Below are 11,712 nucleotides of genomic sequence, written 5' to 3' on the forward strand. Positions count from 1 at the left end.
TGCTCCCAGTGACTACATACAGACTCCACTGAGAATCTGCCATAGTCAGTGTGGAACAGTATACCCCCAGGTTAACGGTTAAAGATTTGCGTAGACAGTTTACTGTACCAGAAACCTCTTCGCCCTCCCGTTTGTAGATGCAATAGATATTACCCCTATTTGGGTTAGATATATTTTTTAAGGACAGAATACGTCTTTGCCACCATTTTCAGAAGTATCCTATGGCTTTCCTCGTGTTTCTCCTCTTCTCATGCCTTACTTAGAGTATAGATTAGATCTCTGTTGAGCATAACCCAGAGTTGTCATAACTTATTTCAATCCTCTGCTAATGTTACCCAGATAATTGTGGGGATCCCAGAAATTGGCAACTTTGTAGGTCTAGCTGATGGGTATTGAGAACTCAAATAATTAAAGCTGGCCTTGAAACAGTGTTGGAAAAACAGAGGCACTGTTAGTGACATTAAGGTTAAGCCAAGTTGCTGAAGTACCATCCACTCTGTCTCCAAAATACAGAGTGACAAAAGCTGACAATTTGTTGGAAGAGTCACTCCACAAGGAATATCAAAAATGGCATAGTCGTTAAAACAGGCATGTTCCATCTAGCCTAAATAAGTGAGTGAACCATCCCATCCCACAGATACTGAGAGTGGGGCTCTAGTAAATACTTTTTAGGTCTCGCCTGAGCCAGCGTGCATCCGCTGCTCTGCGAGGCTTCTAGTAAGGCCTTCCAACTCGGACCACACGCTTGTGTGTGCTTTTTTTTTGCTCACACGCTATTGAACTTTGCGTGCACGCTATTGGACAAAGGAGGGTGCATGTCCTGCCTTCTCACTCCCCTGGCCTAGGGAGCTCAGACACGAGCAGCAGACCGCACTGTGCCTGCTGCATTCCTTAAAGTCTTTGCAGTGTGCGCAGGCGCACCACTCGGGGGCTGCTGTGATTTATCTCTAATTCCAGACAGAACAGGGACGCTTGCTTTTGAGACTCAAATCTGGAGACGACCGGGCTTTCGGAGTAACTTTATCTTGCGCATGAAATTATTTACATAGTTTACACCTGCTTTCCAATGTTTCTCCCCAGGTGCAGGAGGCGCTCTGCGTAAAGTATTGTCGGTGCTCTAGAGGTCCCTGCAGGGTTCCTTCTCTGTGCTCTGCTCTTTCAGAATTCTCTATAGGGGAATAATAAATACTGACCCGTTCTAGGGTTTCGTGGCACTATAATGGCCGGTGAGACTGGCTGTCACTTTGGGTTCCTGACTGCTGGCTTAGTGATTTGGGGCTGTAGCTTCCTTTTAAAGAGTCAAATCTATATGTAAATTGATACTTGTATTGCGCACTTAGTGCACTACTCACCCGCAAGGGTATATATATATATTAATATATACACACACACACACCTTGGCTAGGGTGAACAGATTTTGAAACTTTGCAAAACTAGAAGGACTATTACTTTACATCAACTAAAGGGCAAAATGACAGCACTCGACAACAAGCTGACACAATGAGGCTCTAAGGAAATAGCTAAATGCAATTATTGAAGCTAGTATCATATCTGTTAATTAAATTCTTTTCTGTTAACAGCTGATAACTAGTTCTGCCTTAGATCACATACAAACATGCATACCATTCTTTTCAGACGTCCCGCTCTGAAAACCGGGACACGAGACAAATTTGTTGAAATCTTGCCAGGGCAGCTGGTGAAAACCCAGGACTGCTTGGCAAATACGGGATAATGGGTCATCCTAGCCTTGGCTCAGTCTAGTGAATGCTACATGGACAGTACGTTAACAAAGCGCTCTGAGGGTTCTAGTTTACTCTAGATCAGTGTCATAGGATTATAGCTTAATGTAAAAGCACCTGGAGCCATGCAAGTTCATTGTTATGGGTTTTTGCTCCTTGGTATGGTTCTAAACCAGTGCCACAAGGTTCTAGAGCCCTGTTAAGGCACAAAATCAGTGCCTGGAATACTAAGGAAGGATGTGTGTGTATAACTTGTAGTTTGCTTATATAGCGCTTTCTTCGGATCCCAGCTTTATCAGCTCAGTGCCTTGTGGTTCTAGCTCCCTGTTACAATGCCAGCTGAAGACACCAGGATCGTTTCATCCTGGTAACTTTCTGCCCCATCCCCTTGGTCCCGTCACTACCTGCTTGAGTGCTGGACTCGTTTTATTGGTTCTAGTTCCACACAACAGTGGAGAGGCAAAGCGTATCAGTATTACTTTATGGCTTCAGATGCCATGCATTTGAGTCAACATAGATGACAGGAGTAATGGTTGTCCAGACGGTGACGTGATTTTCAAGTGCCTTTATTGTGTTCATAAAATCCACAGCCAAAATCCACAGCGTACGCGTTTCGCCCAAACACGGGCTTCTTCAGGGCTTAGTATCATATCCTGGTGCTACACTGGTTTCAAGACTGGCTTGGTCCAAATGTAGCTCCCATAAATGGCAGTTGTATCCCACTTGTATTTATTAAAGGTATATTCTTGTGATCCCTTGTATGCTGCCAAACTCCTTAATTCAGAGGATGGGAGAAGAACTTCAAGCTTGGCCGTGTCGCTATCACGTGCCAATTAAGGCATAGTATAGTGTCTCCTATGTCGGAGCCCGTCCCTTTCGAAATTCGTTCCAGAAGCCTTAATCATCTAGCCCCTAAAGGCCTGAGCAAGCTTTTTGCTGTGGAACGCGCCCATAGGATTCCGGGCGGCAGACGAACACAGGGGACGGCACCGCGGCCCATCATTGCGCGGCTCTTCAATTATAGAGATAGAGATGCCATCTTGCAGGCATCGAGGACCAATGGCCCCACCAGGTTTGAGAATACCTCAGTTAACTTTTACCCTGACTTTACTCCCCTGGTGTAGAAGCAGAGACTGGCGTTCTCCGGGGTGAAACGTAGACTACGGGATTTGGGCGTGAAGTATGCCATGCTTTTTCCCGCTCGTCTGCGTATTGAACACAATGAGCGGGTGCTCTTCTTCGATATGCCTGAGGTGGCTAGTGACTGGTTGGACACTTTATCCACGCCTAGAGACAATGATGACAACACTGGTGGTGCTGAGGGAGGCCAACGGGACCAGGAGGAGTAGAGGCACCGGCATATGCTCCATTGTACTGTGATCCGATATTTTGTTTTCCTTTTTTTGGGTCGATGACTTTTATACTTTGGACCCTGGGGCGGCGGGGGGGGGGTTCGGGACTTCTCCTCCTCCGGGGGTGTTTTTTCCTTTTCATCTGTAGTTCTAGTTCTTGGGGTAGGGCGACAGGCACACTGCTGAATGGGGTGTTTTTTTGGTTCCTCGCAGGGATGCAGGGTAGGCGGTTGTTGTTCTGGGGTTTGGGGGAGGTGGGTTGGGTTTTCTTTAGTTTGTTTATACTGCATTTGAGGCTCCGTATTGTTGCTATTTCTGTGCTTCCTTCGTGGGGTTGGGTGGACCTGATTTCTTACTTCCGGGATGGGGGGTAGGGGGCTACGGGTCTTGAGCTGGAATGTCAATGGCTTGGGGGACAAAATAAAGCGGGGCATTGTAGTTTAATATGTAAAACGTCACTCTCCGGACATCATACTCCTGCAGGAAACACATCTGGTTGGGATTACGTTTCATGCTATGAATCGGAGGGGCTACAGGTTGGTGGCGCACTCGGGGTTTGCATCGGGCTCCAGAGGTGCTGGTATTATGCTCCGTAATTCCCTTCCCATCGAGAAAGACAACACGATTTTGGATGACAGGGGTCGATACGCTGCAATTGTTGGGAGGTGGGTGGGAAGAACTGTTATTGTCCTTTCGGTTTATGTTCCCCCTGGCCTGCAGACCACCACGTTTGTTGACTTGGGTAAATTGTTGCTTGGGCTCCCCGAAGGGCTTCTAGTGATGGGAGGTGACTTTAACTCTGTCATGGATGGTTTGCTGGATCGACACCCTCCCAGGACGCTCACACCATCCCAATCGGGTCTTAGTGGGTTGCTAGATACATTTGGTATGGTAGACTGTTGGCGGATGCTGCATCCGGGTCAGGCCCAATATACCTTTCACTCTGGGGCGCATGGGAGTCTGGCTAGGCTTGATTATCTACGGCCCAGGCCACGACGGTGCGAGAGATCCGACATTTGCCTAGAGGCATTTCGGACCACTCCCCGCTGTGGGTTCATATTGACCTTCATTTGAATGCTGGGGGCCGAATCGCCCCAATCAATCCCTGGCATCTCCGGACTCCAGAGACTAGAGCGGGGTTGGTTAAAGCTGTGGACTTTTATTTTGCTGAGAATGTGGGCTCAGTCTCGTCCTCAGTGTCCATCTGGGAAGCTTTTAAACCTGTGATACAGGGCCAGGCGCTCTCGCTTATTGCTGGTGCGAAGAGGCGGCACAATGAGGAGGTTGAACGGCTGGAGGCTGAGGTGGCCACTCTAGAGAGAGAACTTGAAACTGGAGTCACGCAGGAGAAGTTGCATATTTTGCAGTTAAAACAGTCTGACTATAAGGCCTTGGTCACGAATGCTGCGAAAGCCATGAGTCGAGAGCACATGGGCCGTTTGTATGATGTGGGTGATAAAGCCGGGAAGTTGATAGCGTGGTTGGACAAGCGGGAGAGATTGAGTCGTGTGGTGCCTGTGATCGAGCGTGAGGATGGGGTACGTGTGACGGATCCGCTGGAGATAGTGGAGGAGTTTGCCTCGCACTTTCGTAAGGTGTATGCTCCGGTCTCGGATCGGCCTGAGGAAGATTCCCGTCTTTTGCATCGAGATATCGCCTTGCCCGGTCTGTCTGAATCTGATAGGGAGCAAATGGAGGCGGATTTTTCCACAGATGAGGTAGCGCTCGCTATTCGCTCCATTCGCTCGGGCAAAGCTACGGGACCAAATGGTCTGCCCATCGAGCTGTACAAGTTGTGCCCAGACAAAATGGCGTTGTATCTTCGTGCAATGTTTTTGGAATCAAGAGAGAGAGGCCGACTTCCCCGAGATCAACGACTCGGCTCCATTGTGGTGCTTCCCAAGGAGGGCAAACCATGTGAGTTCTGTACCTCGTACAGGCCTATTTCTCTCCTAAATGTCGAACCCAAGGTTTTGGCGAAGGTGTTGGCCAACCGATTGATAACCGTTCTAAGTGATTTGGTGCATCTGGACCAATCCGGTTTTATTCCCCCCGTAACACCCCGCTCAATTTACGTCGCCTTCATGGCGTGCTGGCGAGAGCGGACACGCTGCGTGAGCCGGCCATTTTGGCCTCGTTAGATGCCACTATGGCGTTTGATACTGTGGAATGGCCGTACTTATGGCTAAGTTTGGCTTTGGGCCCGTGTTCATTGGTTGGGTCCATTTGCTGTATGAGGAGCCCTTGGCCCAGGTGGTCGTTAATGGTAGAGTGTCGGCTCCCTTCGCTCTGGGTTGGGGTACACGACAGGGATGTCCCCTTTCCCCGTTGCTTTTTGCCCTGGCGCTGGAACCTTTGGCAGCTTGGTTGAGATGGGAGCCTTCTCTCAAGGGCATCAGGCGGGCCCCCGGTTTTGAGGATCGCATCTCGCTTTATGCGGATGATATTCTTCTTTACCTAACTTCCCAGCGGAAATCCTTGGGAGTACTATTTGATGTCCTTAGCTCCTTTGGCAGGAACTCGGGACTAGTCATTAATTGGACTAAGTCCTGTGTATACTCGCTTACGGAAAATGTCCCATTAGTACCACGTACTTGTCCGATACAGATCTCGTCCACGGGATTCAAGTACCTAGGCATCCACATCTCACGAGACCCGACGACAAGATACCGGCTTAATTTGCTTCCCCCGCTCGCTCGGCTCCGAGCAGATGTGAAGGCGTGGAATAGGCTGCCTGTGTCCCTGGAGGGTAGGGCAGCCTTATTCAAAATGATGTCCCTTCCCAGGTTTCTGTATGCTCTCCAGAACACGTTAGACCTAGTGCCCTCCAGCTATTTCCGTGAGGTGGAGAGCTTGCAAAGGAAACTGGTCTGGGCTGGCCGTCCCCGGATTGCCCTGGCTAAGTTTACGCTTCCATGGTACGATGGCGGAATCGCGCTACCGGATAGCCGTCGGTATTACTGGGCCTCACAACTGAGCCCGGTTAATCACGCTATGTACGGTCCGGCATCTAATCCGGCCTTTGCCATGGATAAATGGCTGCTTCCGGGTGGAGACTACAATAGGGCGCTTTACTCGAAACGGTCTGATGTGGCCCTTACCGGGCCTACGAAGGTTGCGGTGAGGGTTTGGCACAACGCCACCGCTGCCACTGGTTGGTCGGACGCCATCACTCGGGCGACTCCACTCTATGCGTCGGAAAAGTTGGGTAAATTATGGAAGACTAAGGAGTTCGATAAGTGGGACCTTATTGGAATCAGTGTGGTTGGTGATCTATTGAGGAAGGACGAGATCAAATCTTTTGAGGAGCTGCGACGGGAATTTCAACTCGGCCCTCGCAAACACTTTTGTTACCTGCAAGTTCGGCATGCCCTTTCCTCTGTGATGTTGCCTGGGACGTCCGTCCCGGACTCCTCGCCCCTTGAGGATAGAGTATTAGACGGGCATATCCCGGACAGTATGATTTCGTTAATATATAAGAAATTAATTAACCATCGGGTGGACCTTCTTGTGCAGCTCCGCACGTCTTGGACCGGCGATGGAGTGGAGCTTGACGATGAGGACTGGCAGGCGGCGATATCCTCTCCAAAGGAGGTGGCGATCCAGGCCCGTCTGAGACTGGTGCAATTAAAAATCTTACACCGAGTGTATATGACGGGTCCTCGATTGTTGCGGATGGGGTTTGTTTCGGATGCTTTGTGTAAGCGTGGCTGTGGTATGGTGGGTACATTCCTCCATATTATATGGGAATGTCCTGCGGTTGCCTCATTCTGGACCCGTGTGCATGGTGTCATGTCTGAAGTGACGGGTGTTTCGCTTCTACCTGAGGCTCGGAGATGTCTGCTTAATGTATGGGAGCCCAACGACTATAATGTTGCCCAAACGCAGTGGGCTACCTTGGGCAATATGATTGCGAAGCGTGATATTGCGCAATTGTGGGGGTCGGCGACGTCTCCGAGACTGTCTGCCTGGTCTAATATGGATTGGTGCATGTTCCGTGAAAAAACAGTATATGTCGCCAGGGGCAGGCCCAAGAAGTGGGGTAGAATATGGGGTCAGTGGAATCAATACCGTGGTGAGATCTGCACCCCTCCCTTTGAGCCGCCACCGGAACGTCTCCAGTCCCCTTAACATGACATTTCCTCTTCTCCAGGTTCCATGTGCGTATGGTTGCCTACTGCCCGTTCCCTCTTTCATTCCATTCCGGACATCCAGTTTGTTGATAATGCATCTGTGCAGACACGGTGCCCCTCTCCAGAAGGATTCACCATGATTGGTTCTTTTATTTTGAGCCCTTGCAGTATTTTTCTTATGTTTGTTGGTTGGGGGTTTGTTTTCAAAAAAGATAAAATCGAAACCTTCTCTTTTCCTTTACATGTACATATAGCTAGACATGGGTTTCTATTTGCCGCCGGGCCCTATGGGTTGTCGGCTGAAGGGCTGTGTACCTTTTATCCAGTACTGTATTGTGGCAAATGCCGGCTGACCCACAGATGCCGTATAATTGCTTTTGTATCTTCATGCCTTTTTCAATAAAGGTTTATAAAAAAAAAAAAAAAAGCTTCCCCAACACCAGTGCAACAGATTTTGGCATGCCTGACGTAATGCTCAAATCATTTTCCTCTCTCCTTGAAAATAGATGAGGATTTTTTTATTTTTTTTAAAACACCCATGTCAGAGTGAAATTTGGGGTTCTCCATGCCCAATGTTTTGCCCCTGATATAAAACTTTACATGGATACCCTAGGGTTATCCATTGCCGATCAATACCTTTCCCTACATCAGCACGCATATAACAAACCAGTCTATCTCAAAGCCTCCTCTGCAGCTGACGTACAAAGCCTGAAGTATTAACCTTCCCTGCTTCCATTCAAGGATGTTTCCTTTCTGCATAATACTCAGTCCTACCAAAGATTCTCTTCAGTGGTGGCAAATTAGAACATCAAGTCCCAATTGGGCTAAATGAAATTCAACTAGGTAGCTTGCACACCACCCAGCCAAACCTTTCTAGTAATGTTTGATTCCTCGGCTTCTGCGTTGACCTCTTCATATCTGTCCATGGTCATGTCAGTAGGAAAGCCCAAACAACCTGGTAGGGCAACTGTCTTTGATTTGAAGAACTTATTGTTGAAATTGAAACAAGTCTCTCTTGCCTCTTAATGATCATGTTTATCTTGTTCTATAAACAGGTGGGTTTTTTGTTGCCGGTATCAACCTCACTGAAAATCTGTGGTACATACTGAAGCACCCATTCGGATCCCTGAAGAAGTTGACGAGATCCAAATTACCATGCCTCAGCGACTGGGTACAGAATCAATGTCCAGGGAGCCAAAAAGATGCCATCAATATTATCGCTGGAGATTTTGTGGAGATGGATTGCTTTGTCACTGACGTCATAGAACTCAACCAAAAACTTTTGACGCAGAATTGCAAACAATACCTGGAATAATGATGGGTTCTTGTTTTGGTACTGGAGCCCAAAGTCATTCATTGTCCTTCAGTTAGTTTGCTGGACAAACTAATAGTGCAGCAAGACAAGCTGGTGTGGTGATTGTGCTGCTTGGATTTGGATACTTCATTATCTTAACTAGTTCAACCATTCTATTAAAAACCTGAGCACCATGGCATGGGTTTTGTTAGTTGGGTATCTGACAATCAGCAGCGAAAAGATAAACAAGTCATGTTCAAGGTACATGCATTTTCAGAGGAACTTCTGTTTACTGTTCAGTGCAATGTTGATAACATTCTTTATCTTGGAACCTTACGGATTCCCAGTTCATTGACTACTCCATATAAGAAAGTGCCAAAGGTTTGCACTCTAATGTAGCATTTTTTGTGATTTATATCTCTTCTCTAAACCGATCTCAAATTCATAAAGGAGCAGTATTTATTTTGGCAACATTCCTAAATAAAATAAATCGATTTTTATCACTGGTATAAAAAGTAGTTGGACGGACCAATGGAGGATTCAGATTTAACTGTTTTTTTCTGCCATTCAGAAGAGACAATGCACTGTCTAAAATGTTATTCACAGGGTTGAAATCCAGATTTAATATTCTTGTTTTGGGAGAAATCAGTCTAAATTATGAGTGATGGTTAAAAGATGATGAACTGAAACGTACATTCTCAAATCTGTATTTGGGGCAAGGGCAATTTAGGAGTTTATATAGTGATAATAGCACTTTAAAGCCATGTCAGACCTTTCTACTGTTAGAAAATAAAAATCTGCACCTTAATCAGAGAGTGGTTTAGTGAAAATAAGTGACATGCAAGCAGCAGCATAAAAGAGACTACAATTCTACTGTAGCCTCAAAACACTACAAATAATGCTGCCGCCAGCCGAGCATTCGGAAATTCGATCAGTTTTGTTTGTGCTTGCGCTGTTTTTTATTGAACCACCATTTAACATGTTGACTATCTGTCGTTGACCCAATCATGCCTCAGTGGTGTTCATATGATTTTGGAAACTGTAATTGTTGAGTTTTGTCTAACTGTTACACACCCGGTTGTGAATTATCTGCATAGTTCAAACTGTTGCCCTCCCTATTCATATCACAAATAGTTTATGAAAAGTTACAAAATAATGAGCACTGTTGAGCCTTTCTACACAACCATGAAAGTTGATTAAAGGGTGGAGGCGACTAAAGGAGCCTCTGCCCAAATATCCTGTCATTGTCTTCTGAAATACCTTCAGTGGGTCAAACACTGTGTCTCCTGCAATAAGTGCCCTATGTACCTACTGTGAACTCTTTCTTACACATTGTGCAATGCTTGTTATGGAGACAGATGCCTGCTCAAATGGCATCACAATCAACATAGCTGTGAAGGGCATTGTAAAGAGATGTTTTACACTCATGAAATCCTATTAAAGTCTCTCTTCATAATCATGGAAAGTGTGTACATAGGTATGGACAGGGACCAGAACACCTTTGCACAACATACCTACGCGGAAACTGCCTTTGATCAGTTGCAAATGTTTTTCTCATACAGCTGTGCAGTATGTTTTGGATAATAGCCTAAAAATGTGCATCTGAAAAGATGAAATTCTAAATTAAAATATATACTGAAATTAACAGACATTAGACACCAATGTGCAAGATGTCTCTGACATTGTGACCCTGGTAGTTCATAGAGGACGAAAGCTGGCTTGTCCTGTGTTTACTGTTCTTCATTATACGGGAGTCACTACAATGATTACTAGCACAACAATTTTGACCAAGAGAGTGCATCATTCTCTTTTACCCACTCTAAGACTGGAGAAGTGGAGCATACAGCTGATAAGGGAAGCGCAAGCTTACTGGAGCCAAACAAGAGCAAAAAAAAAACCTCACAAGTGGGCTCAAGGATATTATGCATTATGAGATATGAAAAATATTATTTCCCCTGGAAGCATCTGTTCGCGGCATGCAGTGTTATAGATTCACATGGTTTGCATGCTACTGCCTTCTAGTGCTGGGCTCGGATGTGTACAACTTGTTTTTCTTCTTAGTCTTTTGAGTAATGCGGTAGGGACTCCTTGTATGACTGGTAATGCGCTTGGGCATCAACTACATAGTTAGATTGTTTTCCCCCATGGTGGGTGAGGATAAACCTGGAGCATAAAGATGCACAAAGATGGCCATGCAAAGTGGAAAAAGGTATGAGAGAAATAAGGTAAAGAAAAACAAAATATCTACAGCATCCGAAGGCTTCCAGGGAGGAGCGTTGGCACCAAGAAAAAGCTGTGGCTACCCAGAAAATCTTGCATGTGATTCAAAAAGTGAACTCAGTATAGCCTGGCTGACTCAAGCCTGCTTTTCTGCTAGGACATCCACCCCTAATATTTGGCGAATGTGTGTGTTGTGGACCAGATAGCTGCCTTACAGATGTCAGCAATTGGGATGATTCCCAGACGGGTCATGGAGGCTACTTTTTTTATGTGTAGAATGTGGCCTTGGCATAGCAGGTGTGAATGCTCTTGACTAGCCACCGAGCTACCACTGCTTTTAAAAATGGCACAGCCTTTGAGTTGTTTAGAGTAGGCAACAAATAACTACTGCATTTTACAAAATGATTTTGTCCTATCAGTGTATTACAGGAGGGCCATCTTTACATCTCGCATGTGAAGTGCTCTTTCTGCTACTGAGTCTGAGTGCAGGAAGAATACTGGGAGTTCAATTTTCAGTTTTTCCCCAAAATCTTACTGTATTTCATATTTGAACATAACATTTGCGTACAGATAACAAGAGCATTTAGCATATAAAACATTCAAACAAATTTCCAGAATGAGATAGGAAAGCTACTAAAACCCTCATCCAGGGAAATTATTAAACCAAGTGGCGTAACAAAATTTGAGGGGTCACCCCTGCAAAGTACGTGGAGGGTGTTCCCTCTGCCCCATGGACCCAGTCGGAAGCTCTCGGGCTGCCCGTGCACAGTACCAGAGTATGGTCAACCCATGCTTCAAGGGCTACTGTTAATGCCACTGATTAAACCGGATTTTAAGTCACTGCTGCGTGCGCTTTCTCTATGGAAAATATTTGAGCCAACCAAGTTGCATCTCCTGATTAGGAGATGTCCCCCTGTGCACAGCTGTACGTCCCAACGAAGTAGGTGAGTGTTTTTCAACAATGAAGTAATCTT

General features: G+C 46.2%; 1 protein-coding gene across 1 annotated transcript in view; it reads left to right on the plus strand.

Annotated features, from left to right (window-relative positions):
- PLCXD1 (phosphatidylinositol specific phospholipase C X domain containing 1) overlaps positions 1 to 9,207 on the plus strand; it is a 168,885-nt gene extending 159,678 nt beyond the window's left edge. Inside the window, exon 7 of the mRNA XM_086934204.1 lies at positions 8,280 to 9,207. Coding sequence (XP_086790330.1) covers positions 8,280 to 8,539 — 260 coding nt within the window. The 3' untranslated portion in view covers positions 8,540 to 9,207. The remainder of the gene's footprint in view (positions 1 to 8,279) is intronic.
- The last annotated feature ends 2,505 nt before the right edge of the window (positions 9,208 to 11,712 follow it).

This window comes from Lissotriton vulgaris, chromosome 8 (genome assembly GCF_964263255.1).
Source record: "Lissotriton vulgaris chromosome 8, aLisVul1.2, whole genome shotgun sequence".
Lineage (NCBI taxonomy): Eukaryota > Metazoa > Chordata > Amphibia > Caudata > Salamandridae > Lissotriton > Lissotriton vulgaris.